The 21,540-nt window shown below is 32.9% G+C and overlaps 1 gene segment (V, D, J or C); it reads right to left on the bottom strand.

Moving 5' to 3' along the window:
* The window catches only part of LOC121707213, a 46,009-nt gene extending 25,179 nt beyond the window's left edge, over positions 1 to 20,830 (bottom strand). Inside the window, 1 exon segment of the C gene segment in view lies at positions 20,719 to 20,830. Coding sequence covers positions 20,719 to 20,815 — 97 coding nt within the window.
* Positions 20,831 to 21,540: the final 710 nt, after the last annotated feature.

Genomic DNA, 21,540 nt, shown 5'->3' with positions numbered 1-21,540 from the left:
AAAATAAATGTAATAACACAGTACACTTACTGGTCTGAATGATTAACTGTGTTCCTCTTCCAAATGTTACTTTAATTCCAGAGCTAGCAGTCACACTCTGCTCTACCATATAGCACTTACCTAGCAGACCTAACAGTCTGGGAATAGTTGTGATACATTTTCTGTCGTATTGCCTTTACCAAATACTATTAGCCTACTTCAGAGAATTATTATAACATATTTTTAGGATATACTGCTGATACTCTCTGAATTTGACATGCTGGGTTTTCATTATTTAAAAAATGAATTTGCAATGTTATAAAAGTAAATGGTGCAACTAGGACTGTGTAAAATTACCAATAACTTGACAGTAACGTGATCTACAGTAAAACTGTTAGGTTTAGAAAGGTTAGTGCAATGTATAACGTTTGGACCATCATACATTTCAGTACAATGGATTGTCTTTTAACCTGGATTCTTTGCCAAAGTTACATTTTAAACATTATTAAGCGAGAGTAAAGGTCAAGTTCCTAAGAACATACCGTTGGTATTCTTACTTGTTTGGACAATGACATTGGTTCCATGTCCAAAGTGAATTTTTACCCTATTACCAGTCTTCACACAACAACATACCTGTCTACACAAACTTGAATATTCAATGTTATGACTTCTATATTTGTTGCGCAACTGTACAGTGTGCATTCAACACCTACACATAAACCAATATAATACAACATAATATAATATATAAGATAATTATAATATTTGGTGTGAAAATGTAAATTAGGCTTACTAGTTTGTACAATCACTGTGGTTCCCCTTCCAAAGACAAACTTTGCACCAGCATTCACACATTAGGAAATGGCTTAGCAAAAATTTCATCAACTGATTTGCCTATTCAAAGTGCATAGCACACTCCTTACAATATCAGTTTGTGACTTACAGTTCAAGTCATCTTTATATCTCAGGTGATTTGCATTCTCTTTTCATTGATGTTTTTTAGTGCATTATGATTCAGTATTATTATTGGTCTGTCATTTAACAGAAACCTTGGGCTACCACTGGATGACTATAACAATTAAGAACCAGCAACATTGACTAGTTGCATTATGCTGTGATGTACTCACTTGATTCAATTAGCAATTTGGTGCCACTACCAAATATAAGCTTGCTAACTCCACTTCCAGTATTCACACAACTAAAACCTCCACAACAAATACCACTGACTATCAATCCATGTAGTTTCACTGGAAGTGGATCAATGACTTCAAAAATTACATCTGATTTTCTAAATTAAAGCACATAACACTCCTAACATACAAGCTAGCTATTACCGACAAAACAACTTTTGCTTTTTGATTTGCATTCTCTTTTCATTGATTTTTTTTCAGTACATTACAATGCTGCATTATTATGAGTCTTTCAATTAACAGCAATTTCTGGTTGTCACTGAATGATAATAATAATGACGAACCTGGAGAACCAGTAACCATGACGCACTGCATATTATAGTGCACTTACTTGATTCAATTAGCAATTTGGTGCCACTTCCAAAAGTAAGCTTGCCATATCCACCACCAGAATTCACACATCATGTGGCAACATGACATAAACACCTCACAATGAGCCTTACTGTAAGTAGTACTTCTGTTTCAATCTATCTCAAGTACCAACTGATTTCATTTCTACATCCATTGTATGAATTGATTAATACAGAGTTCAAATGTCCACCATTTACCTACCCATGAACCAATATAACAAAATATAATTTAATGATCATATTGGGTGTGAAAAAGTAAATTACTGTATGCTTACTCGTTTGTATAAACACTGTGATTCCCCTTCCAGCGATACGTTTTGCACCAGCATTCACACATTAGGATTTTAATTATCAAAACTACATCAACTGATATTCCTATTCAAAGTGCATAATACACTCCTTACAATATCAGTTTATGACTTACAGTACAAATCATTTAAATATCTCGGGTGATTTGAATGATCTTTTCATTGATGTTATCCATTGCATTATGATTCAGTATTATTAACAGTCTGTCATTTAACAGAAACCTTGGGCTACCACTGGATGACTATAACAATTAAGAACCAGTATTAATGACTAGTTGCATTATGCTGTGATGTACTCACTTGATTCAATTAGTAATTTGGTGCCACTACCAAATATAGGCTTGCTAACTCCACTTCCAGTATTCACACAACTAAAACCTCCACGACAAATACCACTGACTATCAATCCAGGTAGTTTCACTGAAATTGGATCGATGACTTCAAAAATTACATCTGATTTTCTAATCTAAAGCACATAACACCCCTGACATTATCATTTTATAGTTTACAAGCTAGCTATTTCCAACAAATCAACTTAAGATATTTCTCATTCTCTTTTCATTGTTTTTTTAGTGCATTACAATGCAGCATTATTATGAGTCTTTCATTTAACAGATATTTTGGGTTGTCACTGGATGACAATAATAACAAAGAACCTGGAGAACCAGTAACAATGACACATTGCATATATATGTACTGTATATTATAGTGTACCTACTTGATTCAATTAGCAATTTGGTGCCACTTCCAAAGATAAGTTGATATCCACCACCAGAATTCACACATCATGTGGCATCATAGCATAAACTCCTCACAATGTGCCTTAAGTAGTACTTCTGTTTCAATCTATCAACCAACTGATTTCTTTTCTACAAATTGATTAATACAGAGTTCAACTGTCCAGCATTAATCTACACATGAACCAATATAATAAAATATAATATAATGACCATATTTGGTGTGAAAAAGTTAATTATGTTTACTTGTTTCTCATAGCACTACGGATCCCCTTCCAGAGATAAGTTTTGCACCAGCATTCACACATTAGGATATGGCTTATCAAAACTACATCAATTGATTTTCCTATTCACAGTGCATAACACTCCTTACAATATCACTTTATGACTTACAGTACAAGTCATCTTAAATACCTCAGGTGATTTGCATTGTCTTTTCATTGATGATTTTCAGTTTGTTATTATGCAGTATTATTATCCTTCTGTCATTTAACAGAAATCCAGGTTATCACTGGATGACTATAACAATTTAGAATCAGCAACATTGACTAGTTGCATAAATGCTGTGATGTACTCACTTGATTCAATTAGTAATTTGGTGCCACTTCCAAATATAAGTTTGTCAAATCCACTTCCAGTAGTCACACAACTAAAACCTTCATAACAAAAACCACTGACTTTATCGGTCCAGGTAGTTTCACTGAAAGTGGATCAATGACGAACTTACATCTGATTTTCTAATCTAAAGCACATAACACTCATGACATTGTCACTTATAACTTACAAGCTAGCTATTCCCAATAAAACAACTTAAGATCATTCTATTTTTCCTTGATTTCAGTGCATTATGCTGCAGCATTATTATTTTCATTCATAAATCTTGGGTTTTCACTGGATGACAATAATAATACAGAACCTGGAGAACCAGTAACATTGACACATTGCATAATGTTGCCATATACTCACTTGATTCAATTATTAATTTGGTGCCACTTCCAAATATAAGCTTGCCAAATCCACCACTACCAGAATTCACACATCATGCAGCACCATGACATAAACACCACACAATGAGCCTTAAAGAGTCCCTATGTTTCAATCTCAAATGGCTATACTGACATAAAATGTGCACATTATACTGGCAACCACATTAGATACAAGTCTGCTAAAAGGTAAACTCTACATGTATATGGAAATTGATGGTTAGTATTGTTAAACATCAATACACTCAAGCCTGAAAATGAATTTGTGGCACTACAAACATTCACATTAATGTATGTGAGAGAGATACTCAAGATAATGTGTAAAATAAATAAATAACTCAGTACACTTACTGGTCTGAACAATTAACTGTGTTCCTTTTCCAAATGTTACTTTAGTTCCAGAGTTAGCAGTCACACACTGCTCTACCAAATAGCGCTTACCTAACAGACTGTCAGGGAATAGTTGTAATACATTTTTCTGGCGTAGTGCCTTAAACAAAAATACTACTTCAGAAAATTATTATAACATGATTGTTTTAGGTTATACTGCGGATACTCCCTAAATGTGGCATGATGGGTTTTCATTATTTCTTTTTTTTTTGTATGAATTTGCAATCTTATGAGACTAAATTTTGCAACCAGTGCTGTGTAAAATCACCATTAACACAGTAACGTGTTATAGATTGCACTAACCTTTAAATATGAATGTATAACTTTTGAATTTAAAATATCAACAGTCAAAGATCAAGTCCCTAAGAATATACTGTTGTATTTTTTTTTTATAAAGTATTTACTTGTTTGGACAATGGCTTTGGTTCCATGGTCCATGTTTACCCTATTACCAGTATTCACACAACAACCTAAAGTTTACCTTTCTACATACATTTGAGTATTGAGTATTATTACTTCTAATTTCTACATTTGCTCAAATCAATTGTACAGTGTGAGTTTAACTGTCCACCATTCACTAATATTTGGTGTGAAAAAGCAAATTATGCTTACTCGTTTGTACATGCACTGTGGTTCCCCTTCCAAAGATGAGCTTTGCACCAGTATTCACACATTAGGAAATGGCTTATCAAAAATTACTGATCTTCCTATTCAAAGTGACACTCATTACAATATCAGTTTTTGACTTATAGTTATCATCTTAAATACTTCAGGTGATTTGCGTTGTCTTTTCTTTTTTTTTCAGTGCATCATGATATTATTATCGGTCAGAAATCTTGAGTTATCACTGGATAACATTACCAATTAAGAACTAGGAGAACAGGTAACATTGACATGTTCCATAATGCTGTGATGTACTCACTTGATTCAATTAGCAATTTGGTGCCACTTCCAAATATAAGCTTGCCAAATCCACTTCCAGTAGTCACACAATTAAAACCTTCATAACAAATACCACTAATGTTGTCAATCCATGTAGCTTCACTGGAATTGGACCAATGGCTTCAAAAATTACATCTGATTTTCTAATCTAAAGCACATAACAAAACACAAGCTAGCTATTCCAAAAACAACTTAAGATGATTAGCATTCTCTTTTCATTGATTGTTTTCAGTGCATTAAGATGCAACATTATCATCGGCCTTTCATTCATAAATCTTGGATTGTCACTGGATGACAATAATAATGAAGAACCTGGAGAACCAGGAACATTGATTGAACATTGATTGCATAATGTTATAGTGTACTCACTTGATTCAATTAGTAATTTGGTGCCACTTCCAAAGATAAGCTTGCCAACTCCACCACCAGAATTCACACATCATGCGGCAACATGACATAAACACCTCACAATGAGCCTTAAAGAGTCCCTATGTTTCAATCTAAAATACCAACTGATATATACATAACATATTAAAAATCCCAAAGCCATTGTGTCTGTTAAAAGTAAAATGCCCAAATAAATTGAAATTGACTATTTATCTACACATAAATGGTTAATCCAGTGTATAGTGTGAAACAGGTAAATCAGGCTTACTTGGTTGAATGTGTACTGTGGAACCTTTCCCAAAGATAAGCTTCACTCCGGTATTCACACATTAGGAAATGGCTCATCAAAAATTATAGCTGATGATTTTCCAATCCAAAGCATATAGCATACTCTTTACATTATCAGTTTATGATTTATAAGCTGTATGTTTGCATTCTCGTTCATTACACATTTTCAGTGCATTATGAGGAAATGTTATTGGTCATACATTTAGTAAAAATCTTGAGAGCTCACTTAAAGTCAATAGTATTACAGTAAAGAATAAGGACAACGAAACATGACACATTGCATAATGTTGCCATATACTCACTTGATTCAATTTGCAATTTGGTGCCACTTCCAAAGCTAAGCTTGCCATATCCACTAGAATCCACACATCATGCAGCATCATGACATAAACACTAGTGAACCATAGGGAGTATGTATGTTTCAATTTATCTCAAGTGCCTACTGATCTACTTAATAAACATAAAATCTACACATTTTAAAATCCATTTGATAAGTGTCTGCTAAAAGCAAAATGCGAAATTAACTGATATTGGCTGTTAACAATGATACATATTAACACACCAAAATCCTAAACATTATGTAGTATAAAAAAATGGCTCACTTACTGGCCTGAACAATCAACTGTGTTCCTTGCCCAAATGTTATTTTTCCTCCAAAGCTAGCAGCCACACATTGCTCTGTCTCACAACATTTACCTTATACCAGTCTGACAGAACAGTTACTGAATAATTGTAAATAATTTCATCAGATGTATAGATGTTGATGATAAGTACTACTTTAGATAATTGTGCCGTACCTAGTATCCCAGGTTTTCATTATATCAGAAATCAATTTTTTTGTGTACTTGTGTACTACGCAATTGTGTGATTGGGAATTCAATCTCTCTCAAGAAATCTTATATACATGCCATCTGTTTTCAATGTTGCATTGCTATTGCTAATACTATTCTAAAAACAGTTCAGTCAAATCTCTCTTAACCTCTAAAACAGGACAATTACAAAAAATGTCCACTTACTGGAGAAAAAAGCTTTTGCTGAAAGTCAGCTTGTCTGCAAATTCACTCACTACACTGTGCCTTTGTATGGAGCAAAACACTTTTAAACCTTTAAAGAGAGATTTAATAATATTTCACTTGCCTGACTCCACAGTTAGTTTAGTTCCTTGGCCAAAAAAGATCTTCCTTCCTCCTTGATCAGTCACACTAAGAAAGACGCCATGCCAAGAACCCAGAACTATCGACCTGACATACATGCAGTATCATGCTTTGTTTTTAAGCTTTTAAAAAATGTATATGTACATGGTAGTATAAGAAATGCTTTTCTGATGACAACAATTTAATTGATTAAGATAGTTGCAATTGAAATAGTCTCCTACTGTATAATTCATTTACATTCATTTTCATTATTTCAATGTTTCATAAATATTACTTAGTTACATTTAAATTTAATATACTGTATGTCTGTATATTAATGTGATCTATTTAATATAAGGTATGTTTGTGCTATTTGAAACATATTTGGGTTGATATTCTTAGTTGGCACACTTGCTTTTTTTGTCTTCATTGTAAGAAGAAAACAAAGGAAAACACTGTTTGGTATTACAGTACGGTGTGACTTACTTGTTTGGACAATGAGTTTAGTTCCATGTCCAAAGAGGACCCTTGCCTGGTTACCAGTATTCACACTGCAATACATCTGACTACATAAACATGGATAGTTGCTCCTGCTACCACCTGATTATCATTCCTACTATAGCTCACTAATTTCCGATTTGTTTTTCGACTTAAGTTGTGCTCGTCACATGGAGTTATTACTGTATGTTAAAAGGTTGAACATTTTTATTTTCACTTACTGGTTTGGATAAAAAGCTTATCCGAAGCTTGGATATCCAAATTAAAGGATTTATTGGGATTGCACTTGCCTGATTCCACAGTTAGTTTAGTCCCTTGACCAAAAATGATCTTCAGTCCTCCCTGAGTAGTCACACTAACTGAGACACCATGCCAAAAACTCTCGACAAGAACTATCGACAACACTTACACACTTGGTAGCAGGCACTATTTGAGATAACATGCTCATCAGGTTTTTTGTAATAGTTTAGAAATAGTTACTTTTGTAATTTAATCTAACATAACATACGCTTTAAAATCATCTTGTAACAAAAATTGGACATGTCTTAGTAATACAAATCATTATTATAATGGCAGACTAACGTTTTGAAAATCGTATTGTAATGGATCAATTTAATCAATTACTGTTTTGTGTTTTTACACTGTTTTCCCATTTAACATCTTAATAAGAACTGTCTTAACAGAACACACTGTAGACATTCAGTGATTTTGTGTATTTTACTTGCCTGTTTCTACTGTCACTTTAGTTCCTTGAGCAAAAATGAATTTATATCCCTGGTTAGTCACACTATGCAAGACACCATGCCAAAAATCCATTGTACATAACTTCCAAATTCTTTCTTTTTCAGTACAAATGATAATATGATTTTCATACTGGCATCCAGGTTCTCTCTTTTTGAATTGATTTCTCATTTGCACCTCTTTTTATTTTGTATACTAAAAGCATGTAAACTGAAGAGGATGCCATAACATGTAAAAAATGTACGACATGAATAATATTGCAATGAAATGTCCACTTTCTGGTCTGGATTAAAAGTTTCAAACGGTATCTTACAACAAATATCTCATCCCTGTAAACAAATTTCCCTTAGACACAAATTGAGAGATTTATTTGAATTTCACTTGCCTGATTCCACAGTAAGTTTAGTTCCTCCACCAAAAAATATCTTATATCCACCCTGACTAGTCACACTAAGACAGACACCATGCCCAAAACCCAGAACTATTGACAAAAAATACATGCACTCTATCATGTAAATAATTCTTAACTATTTGATGAGAATTTGTATGTAGGCTATTAGTAACATTTACATTTACTAAAATCTTTTCACAGGTTTCAGTACACTGCTGAGAGACTGTTTCTTATATTTTCATTAAATTGTGAGCAACAATTTTCCAGATTTGTCACATTTTAAGTGTTTTCTCCCAGGGCATATTATGTTTTTTAAATGTATGTAATACACTTCTAGAGATGCCCCTGATGTATATTTGCAGCATTTTATAACCATTGATTATTTTACTTGCCTGATTCCACAGTCAGCTTAGTTCCTTGACCAAAAATTATTTTATATCCTTGGCCATTCACACTAAGACAGACATCATAGCAAAAACTCAACAGAAAACTACCACAACCTCTCTCCTTGAATGCACATTAATAATGTGATTTTTAAATTGGTAACTACCCTTTTATTAAATGAAGGAGCAGTATACATTTCAATTAATCTGTCATTCATTCACCTTTAGACTTAAAATGTATTTTATACTGCATTGTAATGCCTTAAATGTAGTTCCCTATATACAAATCATACATTATGTGCATCTTATGATACATGTTTTCACGAAAACAAAACATTACTTACTTTCTTGCACTAGAAGGCGAGTCCCTTTACCAAAGATAAGCTTAGTACCAGCAATATTCACACAGACTTATCTAACAGTCTCAAAACCTATGTTGGCTTTCTTAGATGTTCTGATCCAATTCCACAATTAAATGTTGATAATAAAACAAAATGTATTTAAACTACAGGACAATTCCATGGTTATCTAGTGCATACTGGTCACTTACTTGTATGAATGAAAAGTTTGGTCCCTTTCCCAAAGATAAATTTTGTGCCACTACCAGCATTCACACAGAACTAAACCTCACTACATAAACAACTTTGTTCTCAATCTGTAAAATAGCCCTGCAAAGAATATTAAAAATAGTTTTATGTGATTTATAAAAATGGACTATCAATACCATAAAATATATTTAAGGTAAGAGGGATTTAGCAGACTCTTTTATTCAAACCAATAGGGACTCACACATTTGGTATCATACCTGGGCAGACTGCTGACCAAGTGGGGACTACTGCTGCCACAACACCCCTAATATATATATTAATAACATTAGATATCAAAATTATATATTTTTGCCTGTCATTTCATTTTGTATATTTGTTTTCCATATTTGATGGTGTCTAGTGATATCAGAAAAAGTTGTGATGGAACAAAGCAATATATACCAAAATAGCTGTGGTCTACCCTAAAATAATTGGCTGGAGACTATATAGAAAATATTGACAAGAAAGGCAAGTTATACAAACGTAACTTACCAGAATAAACAAGAAGTTTAGTCCCATGACCAAAGGTAATTTTACCACCAGTATACACACACCATTCCCTCTTACAACATTAACTTAGACAACAGGCATGATATACCTCTATCAATTATCAACTGAACCAAACGTGCTGCCGTAGAATTAAATATTAAACCATCTCACGTTAATTTAATATTTTCATATGGAATATATTGGTCCTTTTTTGGAAATTATCCGTAAGATATGTCAACCTTAGTGAATTTCAAATTCACTCAAATAACATTAATATGGTTTATCTGAAAATACTAAAAACTGATTTTTGAGCCATCAAACTTACGTGATTCCACACTCAGTTTAGTACCACTTCCAAATATGATCTTGTTAGTCCCTCCAGTATTCACACTGAAGTACAGATCACATCAAATACTGCCTCCATACATCTCTATGAGAAGCTTTAAAAGACCCATAATGGATTTATTTTCTATATACCTAAAGCACTTCAGCAATAGTCAGAATTATTACCTATCTGTAAATCTACTTAAAAGGTATAACACCACCAATATTTTTTAATAATTTATGCCAGTGGCTAAAGCATATCTTCACTGAATTACCTAATAACAGTACATGCTAAAATATAGGTTTGTCTCAGGTATACCCATACTTTGAACCACCATAAGTTAGAAAACATATTCAACAATGATTTATAAACTTTGGGAATAGTTGTGTACTCGCTTGAAAGTTTAGTTCTGAGACCAATGTCCAACATTCTAGAATAAGCAAACCCAATGTTGCAAAGGAAGCACATTAACCTCAGTGTGCAAAAAACAGCATGATGCATGCTTAATTCTACACACACTATGAAACTTTTCTTATTTTGACAAGGACCGTACAGAGCCAACCCTCTGTTTTACTACTTCTATACAGTATACGCTCATCACAACGACCCTAATGTAAAAAAAGCTTATAACATTTTTAGTTCAATTGCCAATGCTATGCTAAATACTGAAGCTTAAACATCACTATGAAGATCAATTACCTTATTCAGACACAAATGCATTTAACACCATGCAATGAATGAAATTGATCAAATGTTGGTAATAAAACATAATGGAACTACAGGATGATAGCGCTGTTACCCAGTGGATACTGGTTACTTACTTGTATGAATTAAAAGCTTGGTCCCTTTGCCAAAGATTAGTTTCCTACCACCAGCATCCACACACCATTAAACCTGACTACATAAACAACTATATGTCTGTAACACAGCAGCAAAGAATATCACAAACTGATCAACCTGATTTATGAAAAATTATCATCAATATTCTAAAATATTTTACTATTTAAGTCTGAAATATTTTCACATCCCTTCCCTATTAATAGCAATACCTGTAGAGATTATAATATGTTTTTTTTTTACATTTATTTTAAATATTTCATTTATTTACCATGACTAATGTAAAAATGCTACCATATATGATTTCGAAATCAATTGCCTGTAAATAATTGAAAAAAAAAAAAGATGAAACTCACGTGATTCCACTATTACATTAGTGCCACTGCCAAAGATAATCTTGTTAGCTTGATTCACACTAAGATTGACACCATGTCAAATACTCGAAAAACTGGTGTATGACATCCAATTTGGCATTTCAGCTCTGAATAAGTTATTACTTACTATTTCCGACGTTACAGTCATTTTACTAACCCCTTAAAATCCTACATCAGTAGTTGTGAAACACATTTTTGAAGGTTCAGTTTTGTTGCAATCAACACAAAAATGTCTCTGTCACAGCATACAGTATGTAATAAAAAGTAATATATTCATGGAACTTTAGACATAAGTGACTTTACATAGGTGATAATCAGCCTTCTTCAAAAAATGTACTTACGTGTTTCAATATTAAGTCTGGTACCTTGACCAAAGATAACTTTCCCAGCAGTACCAGTGTTCACACCACATAACACTGCATTACAATAAGGTAGTCACCACTTCTGTGGCTGACAACACAGTTAAATTGATGATATTAAATCATTAAATTATCCAAATACTTTACAACTAATGTCAATATGGATCATGTACACTCACCTGTTGCTACAAACAGCTGAGTTCCATGTCCAAAGACAATTTTGTCTGATGTAGTGATCACACTATGTCTAGTATCATACATGAAACCCTATTTGATCAATTTGGTAACAGTTTAGTTTAACATGTTAGAAATTAATACATAATTAATATGTGTATGCATTAGTGATCAATAAGGTCTGTATTTAGCTTCATTACACATTTTGTAGATCTTTATTCAACAATTTGCAACTAGTTGGTCTTGATCTAAGGTTATTGACATATAGCATGGATCAAAATGTAAACTTTATAGCCTTTTAATATATGGTCTTCATATATCATATATTCAGACAGTCTATTAGGAGTCTATAAACTCTTTATTTTGATTCATACTATATACCAGTAATTTTAATTGTATGAAGGATTTGCCAAGACTAAATTACCTATTTATTAAGAATAATAAATTGTATAATAAATACCAATAAATGCGCAATGGTGCTTAATACAGACCTTGTTGGACACTAATATATACACATATTAGTGTATGTATCAATGGTTAACATGTGTTCCCTAAGAAATCATTTCAAACTGGTGAATACTGACATAACATGGTATCTTTGGGCTGGAATGCACAAACTGCATTAACAACCCCTGTAGTTATATTTCACAAATGTAATCATAGTGACACCAATGGTGCATACAATTGTTTCCGTAGTAAGAATACATTTTTCAAATCAGAAATCTATTTCAACTCACTTGGTTCAACAATGAGCTGAGTACCTCTTCCATAGATTAGCTTGTAGTTTCCAGTACCAGTAGTCACACTAAGCTTAATGACATGACAAATACTTGGTACTGCATCACTACAACTCATGAAAATGGGTACAAGTGTATCCATTAGCAAGCTCTTAAGCTTAAGAGACAATCTAATTAGCAAATATTATTGACAGCATGTTACTAATGCTGTGAATGTAATGCAAATTGATCAACTTTAACTATCAACTTTCGAATATTTATTTGGTTAAAATCAAAAAGCAATCATTTAACTTTCAATAATGTGGGACTTACTTGAGTAGACAATCACTGCAGTGCCACTACCAAATATGAGTTTGTTGGTGCTAGTCACACTGTCACACTCATCATATCATAAACTACTTTATGAAGAATTGCGTAGACAAATTCAAGAAAGTGTAGCAAAAAGTAGTCTGGCATGCTTAACTCATATATTTTCATACATTAAAAGTAAAGATTATCCCCACACACTGGTGTAACATTACGAAATGCTTATTTAGAGCGAATGACGCGTTTCGTGGAGCGAACCTTAATTAGCTCACGCCGAAAAGTGTTGTTCACTCTAAATAAACATTTTGTATTACACCAGTATGCAGTCATAATCTTTACTTCAAAAATCTGCTACTCCTGTGTATCACCAGCACCTGGGATCTGAAAACGTCCAGTGCACAGGGATTTTGTCTTATTAATCTATTTTCATATTTGGTTTATAACTTGCCAAAAATTCACTCAAGTCCTTGCATTATTTCACTGCAGTGTAATTCAACTTATGAAAGTATACTGGCCATTTTTCATTCATTTATGTCTCCTTGGTTGTAAATATCTTTGTTTTGTAAAACAGGATTACATGAGTTTTATGCACAAAAGCTTTCTCTTTCCTTTACTAATAAGCAAATCACCAGATAGGCACCCTTGTAGAGCTATATAGGCTACTAACTACATGCAGATTCACGTAATTTCAATGGCAATGGAAAATCTATCACTATTGTCCATCCTTAAAAACATCTGGAACTTACTTGCTTCAACGGTTAGCTTTGTGCCGCTCCCAAATAGGATTCTGTAGTTTGATCCACTTGTCACACTACACTATACTCCGTAACAAATACTGCCAAGTCAAACACTGCCAAGAGATCAAGATTACACTAAGTGGGCCGTACATGTTGCCTAAAAAGATGATCAAATATAATTTCTGTGTCAGATTACTGTAAAACTAAAGGCTATGATCCAAATACAAATGTGCAGGCTCCTCAGCAGCAATTCAGTCTACTATCAATGTAAACATCCACAATATATTATGTACTCTTTTAATTCAACACCAAACCAAATCATCAATCACTGTGATATGCTCACCTGTTTCTACATAAAGTTGAGTTCCGCGCCCAAAGATTATTCTCTGCCCAACATCATTCACACTGTGTCTATCACCATACACAAAAGCTGAATGTCTATCCTGTTTCTACACCATCTGATCCTAACAGGTAAACATTGATTACAATGTAAACTTGAAAATTGGTTCTAAATATATTAGGATCCATCTTCAATTACACATTTACTCTCCCATTTCTGAGCCACTCTGATACACACCATCATTACTAAAATATTGCAGGTTTCACAACATCAATCATGGATTTGACAATTTAGTGAATCTTGACCACTGTCCCTGCTAAAAGGCATTTCACTTTCACATTTTACATACTTTAATTGTAAATACAGTACTGGTCACTTACTTGTATGAATTAAAAGTTTGGTTCCTTTCCCAAACATAACTTTCCTAGCACCACCAGCATCCACACAGCATTATATCTGACTACATAAACATCTCTGTCCATTTCACAGCCTTATGAATAACATTACAAAGTGACCTGATTGTTGAGAATCTATCCTCGATATCATAAAACATGTTACTCATGTTACTATTTGAAGCATTTCAACATTCAGTTCCTTTCCATGACAATATCGAGATTAGAATATTTCTTTTAATTCAATGTAAATAAATTTAATAGAGCTCTACACTAAAAGAGCTAGTAGGAATGTCAGAAAATATATTTTAAAAAAAGTACATTTCACAAAGGTAACTCACCAGAATTTACAAGTAGTTTAGTTCCATGGCCAAAAGTGAGTCTATTTCCAGAATACACACACCATTTTCCCTCACTACCTTAACTTGTGTGTATGCATATTATGCTTACCAATTAGCAATTGAACCATGCTGCACTAGACATAAACATACCTAATCAAAGCATTTTTATTTTATTGTATAAGCCCTTATTTTATTAGTATAAGCTTAAAGTACCATAGAGCTTCTTTTACTTCTTATTAACAGCATAACATTTTTTTTAGGAGGTCAGCTTCATCTGTATGAGCATTATGTCATAGTAGTGCAGTCATGTCTATTATGGTTACATAGACTTATGTCGGTCTTTATAACGCATTATCAATACTTTATAAATATTTATAAATGTCTATATAATTCTTTATGAATATTGGGTTTAAATTGTACGGATTTTTCTAAATCTTAATCTGAACATTTCAACTGGAGGGAATTTTAAACATCAAATATCATTATTGTTGCTTTGACTGTGAAAATGTTTATCTGGGAACATTAAAAAATGACTGAAGTGGGACCAAATTTAAAACAAACTTACGTGATTCCACTGTCAGTTTAGTACCACCGCCAAATATGATCTTTTCATACCCCCCAGTAGTCACACTGAAGTACAGGCCACAACAAATACTGACTCCATACTGTACATCTCCAACAAAAAGGCCAAAAGTTTAAAGACCCCTGAAGTGTATCTTGTTTCTTATTGTGTTATTAATAGTCAGAGCTGTTAGTCATCTGTAAGACTACCGTATACATAGAGTTTTAAATTAAAAGGTTTAAGTAGGTATTCACTAAAGGCATTGAACTGCTTAATTTTTGGCTACACTGATATCAACCCTTTGATATTGTACAATTTTCAAACAACTTTGCATGCTCAGGTTTGTTTCAGGTAGGGTATACAAAATACAACACATGGCAAATGTTAACGAATGAATAAGATTACCATATGAATAAGTTAACATCTTCATTAACATATGAGCTAAGCATACACCTCTGGAAGAGTTATGTACTCACTTGCACTAATTGAAAGTTTGGTTCCACGACCAAAGAAAATTCTTCCAGTAGAATCAGCTATCCCACAATGTTGCACTGCAGCACATTAACTTCAGGGTGCAGACTATATGCTTAGTTCTACAAACTGTTCCTCTACCTCCAAGAACACGTAACGGCTGAAATTGCATTTTGTATTTCATGTGCATGTCACATTATATTATTTTATGAACAGTACTGTGCAAATCCTTTTTAACTGTTAAACAAAATGTAAGCATCATGTACTGCTCATTAAGAATACCATAAGATAAAACTAGAGTCAATAAGATTCCTCATTTAAATAGTCAATATATCCTTTATAAAACCAAAAACTCTGAAACTCACGTGATTCCACTATCACATTAGTGCCACTGCCAAAGACAATCTTGTCAGTTCCTCGATTCACACTAAGACTGACACCATGTCAAATACTTCAGTGCACTTTTATTGCACTTGAATAAGTAGCAATAACAACCTATTACTAACTGCTTTTTGACACTTGAGGTATACTAAAAAACAACCATAGCCTATCTGAACATTTTTATAACATTGTTTTGAGTAACATTTTGTTGAAATAACACTATTTGACATGTTAAAATGGATCATTTACAGTAGGAAACGTATGTTTATAAATAAAATGTATACCATTTTAAACTGGCAAATACGGATGGAAATACATCCATTTTGATGGGAAAAGCATTTTTAAACTCACTTGACTTAACAATGAGCTTAGTACCACTTCCATAGATAAGCTTGTTGCCTCCAGAACTTGTAGTCACACTATGTGTAAAGCCATGACAAATATGCTGCACTGAATCATTAAAACTATTCGAAAGAGACACAAATGTACTTTTTAGCAAGACATTAGGTTTGAAAGAAAGTCTTGTTATGTCTTAGCCTAAATATTATTTTAACAGAATATTGCCTATGCTGTTAATTTAAAGCAAAGGGATCAATTTGAACTTAAAGTGAATGTCATGTAAAATGGCACATAAATCCTGCATATTTCTTACATTGTTGTCAAAAACAATCCTTAATCAACAATCCTTAATCATTAGGTAAAGTGGGTAACTGCAAAATTAGGTAATGCAGTGCCACTACGAGTCACATTATATTATCATATAGACAGTACTGTGCAAATCCTTTTTTATGGTTATACAAAATGTAAGCATCATATACTGTACTGTTCATTAAGAATACCCTAAAACTACAAGATTCTTAAATAGTCAATATATCCTTTATAAAACCAAAAACTCGGAAACTCACGTGATTCCACTATTACATTAGTGCCACTGCCAAAGATTATCTTGTTAGCTGCCTGATTCACACTAAGACTGACACCATGTCAAATATTTCAGTGCACTTCTATTGCACTTTAATAAGTAGCAATAACAATCTAATAAGCTATTACTAACAGCTTTTTGACACTTGAGGTCTACTAAAAAACAACCATAACCCATCTGAACATTTTGAACCATTTCTTTAAATTACATTTTGTTATAATAACACTATTTGTCATGTTAAAATGGCTCATTTACAATAGGCAACGTGTTTCTATATATATATTAATGGGATTAATTCTCTGTATGTTGCATCAGAAAATCCTGCCATGAAAAATAAATACTTACTTGTTTCAATATTGAGTTTGGTACCCTGGCCAAAGATAATTTTCCCAAGACTGCCATCCTTCACACTACATAGCATCCCATTACAATAATGTACTCGTCACCTGAATCAACTTATGATGCTGATAGGATGATTTGAACACTCACATTATCGATAAATAGGTACTTCAAATATCCAAATAACTACAATTAAAATTGATACTTTTGCTTACCTATTTCCACATAAAGCTGAGTTCCATGGCCAAAGACAATTTTATGTGATGTTACCGTCACACTATACTGTACTATACAGAAAACTTATCTGATCAGTGACCTATGGTAAGAAATCAGCTATGTATACCATTTTAAACTGGTTAATTCTGAAACAACATGGTAGATTTGCTCTGGAATACATAAACATGGTTTACAAGCACTCTAATTACACCTAACAAATGTAATCAAAGTTGCCTCAATAGTTAATGTAGAATCAATTCAAAAGGAAAGATGGAAATATGTCCATTTTGAAGAGAAAAACTATTTTCTACTCACTTGACTCAACAATGAGCTTAGTGCCACTTCCAAAGATGAGCTTGTAGCTTCCAGAACTACTAGTCACACTGCATGTAATGCCATGACAAAAATGCTGTACTGAATCATTAAAACTAATTGAAATAGACACAAATGTAATTTTAGCAAGACATTAGTTTTAAAAGAAAGTCTTGTTATGTCTTAGCCTGAATATTATTTTAACAGAATGTTGCTCATGCTGTGATTTTCAAGTAAAGGGATCAATTTGAACTTAAAGTGAATGCCATTCAAAATGTCACATGAATCCTGCATATTTCTTACCTTGTTATCACAAATAATGCTTAATCTTTTGGTAAAGTGAGACTTACTTGAATTGGCCAGCACTGCAGTGCCACTACCAAATATAAGTCACATTATATTACCATATGGACAGTATTTTGCTAATCCTGTTTTACTGGTATACAACATTTAAGCATCATGTACTGTATTGCTCATTAAAAATAGCCTAAAACTAGACTCAATACGATTCTTAATTTAGTCAATATATCCGTAAAACCAAAAACTCTGAAACTTACGTGATTCCACTATCACATTAGTGCCACTGCCAAATACAATCTTGTTAATTCCTTGATTCACACTAAGATTGACACCATGTCAAATACTTCAGTGCACTTCTATTGCACTTTAATAAGTATTAATAATATAACCTATTATTTACTGTTTCTGACACTTGAGGTATACTAAAAACCAACCATTTGGTTGAAACATTTTAATGAATTAAATTGTGTTGAAATAACAATATTTGTTAGTTAAAATGGCTCGTTTACAATAGGCAACATGTTTTTAAATATATGAATGTTACTTGTGTTCCTGTACGTTGCATCGGAAAATCCTGCCATGAAAAGTAAATACTTACTTTTTTCAATATTGAGTTTGGTACCTTGGCCAAAGATAATTTTCCCAAGAGTGCCCTCCTTCACACTACAGTACATAGCATCCCATTACAATAATGTACTCGTCACCTGAATCAACTTATGTGGCTGATAGGATGATTTGAACACTCACATTATTGATAAATAGGTACTTAAAATATCCAATTAATTACAATTAAAATATTCAATATTGATACCTATTGACACCTATTTCCACATAAAGCTGAGTTCCATGGCCAAATTTTATCTGACGTTATCGTCACACGATGTACGGTACCATACACATAATCTAAGCTGATCAGTGACCTATTGTAAGGAATCAGCTGTATACCACTTTAAACTGGTTAATACTGAGACAACATAGCTTTGCTCTGGGATGCACAAGCACTCTAATTTCGCCTATCAAATGTAATCAAAGTTGCATTGATAGTTGATGCATATAATTATTTAGGAAGGAGAGAAATATGTCCATTTTGAAGAGAAAAGCATTTTTAAACTCACTTGACTTTACAAAGAGCTTAGTACCACTTCCATAGATGAGCTTGTTGCCTCCATAATCAGTAGTCACACTACATGTGATGTCATGACAAAAATGCTGCACTGAATCATTAAAACTACTTGAAAGAGACACGAATGTACTTTTTAGCAAGACATTAGGTTTAAAAGAAAGTCTTGTTATGTCTTAGCCTAAATATTATTTTAACAGAATATTGCTTTTAATTTGAAGCAAAGGGATTAATTTGAATTTACAGTGAATGCACATTGTGCACAAAATGGCACATAAATCCTGCAATTTTTTTACCTTGTTATCAAAATTAATGCTTAATCTTTTGGTAAAGTGAGACTTACTTGAATTGACCAGCACTGCAGTGCCACTACCAAATATGATTTTGTTGTTTCCAGACACACCGTCACACTCACCATATCATAAACTAGCAAACTGCTGCTGTAGCTGTCTGCCTATGTTTGACTAATACATTTATGTATAAAATCATTTTGCATATTCAGCATCGCTTCAATGATTAACTTTGTGCCGCCGCCAAATAAGATAAATATGAACAGGCTGAAGCATATGCTAAAATGATCAAATTCTCTCACATTGTAACCTCCTATGCAACAGAGCTAGTAAAACCTATGTCATCAATGCTATAGTATAGTTCAAATAAAATGCTGCGAGTCAATTTAGCTGTAAATCACTTTACTAGATTAAGTTTAATTAATTTCAGCTAATGGTCAGACCAGACCAAGAGCCTTGTAACCATTCTTAAATTTAGCAAATACATTACAATAATTGTGTTTGCTCACCTGTTTCTATATAGAGTTGAGTTCCACGCCCAAAGATAATTTTGTTCCCTGAACCATACACACTGTGTCTGCCATCATACAAAAAACTGAATCTCTAGCTGATTCTAATAGTGTAACACTTATAACAATAATTATTTCACAGAATGTTCGGTATGACCATCCAATTTTGTTATGCTATTAAAACTATTTTACCCAAATTAGTAGCAGGGTTCATATTCAAGTAAAAATTAATTCTGAGCCTTTTGAGCCACTCTGTTACTCTCTTCACTGCTATGTTATACTGAATAAACTAATGTGAACTCTTCAATTCTACTTAGGTAAGACAGAAAGCATGATTACTAACACAAATATGGACAACCAGCAGTTTACTGGGCAAATACAGGTTTAAACTTCTCTTCAGACATCTCAGACCTTTCTGTCACCCCACAAATTCCACCAATTAAAAAATTATATCATCTATTTTATGTTGTTATGTAACAATTATACATTTACTATAACCATTCATTAATTCTTATATGCATATGTATATAAAACCATTTTATTTATGAAGGATAATATATTCACAAGTTCTCAAATGCAAAATAAATCTTACACTTACTTGACTGCACAATCAATTTAGTGCCATGGCCAAATATGATCTTGTTACCGCCAGTGCCAGAAGTCACACTAAGATATACGCTGTACCTAATACTCATAGACGATGCCAATACTAGAATGCACCAAAATATAGTGCCTGAATATATTGTATCATATACCAAACACATTACTTTTCTTAGTTTTAAACTATCCTTACTGTTGGGACTAGTACTGCATTATCAAAATACACTCTTGTCCAGCATCACTGTACTCTATTTGCACATAGAAAGTTGCATGAATAGAAGCTCACTCAAGTTTTAAATAACTAAGAGTTATGTCACTCTCATCTTGATTGAATTGTCAATGACCATAATTATTATGAACTAGTCAATATATGTTAAAAACTTACTTGAATGTATGACAAGTTTAGTTCCACTGCCAAAGATTATTTTCCCACCACTACCAGTATTCACACACTACAAAACTACATAACATAAACAGGTTGCTGCATAGTTTGAATTCATTGGCATCTTGAACATTTACTGTATCAGAGCAATAAACCAATTTGATATCACAATGTTTTACAATACAATATAATAGATCATGTTGATTATATTAATCTTAGTCCACTATAATAGCCTATCACTATATTAAGAGTAAAAACTCACATCTTACCATGTTTATATTCTATCAGCAGATGGGTATGAATGCCCATTTTTTCTGAATACTGTTTCCAACTTAACTGGAAAAGTCACTCTAATGCAATGTCTAAAAATGACCATCGTTACAATGCTACATGTGAAAGTTTCATCTTGGATTTTACATTAGATTTCAAAAACATTCT

Source organism: Alosa sapidissima, chromosome 1, assembly GCF_018492685.1.
Source record: "Alosa sapidissima isolate fAloSap1 chromosome 1, fAloSap1.pri, whole genome shotgun sequence".
Taxonomy (NCBI): Eukaryota; Metazoa; Chordata; class Actinopteri; order Clupeiformes; family Clupeidae; genus Alosa; species Alosa sapidissima.
This window is presented reverse-complemented; position numbering and strand designations above follow the sequence as displayed.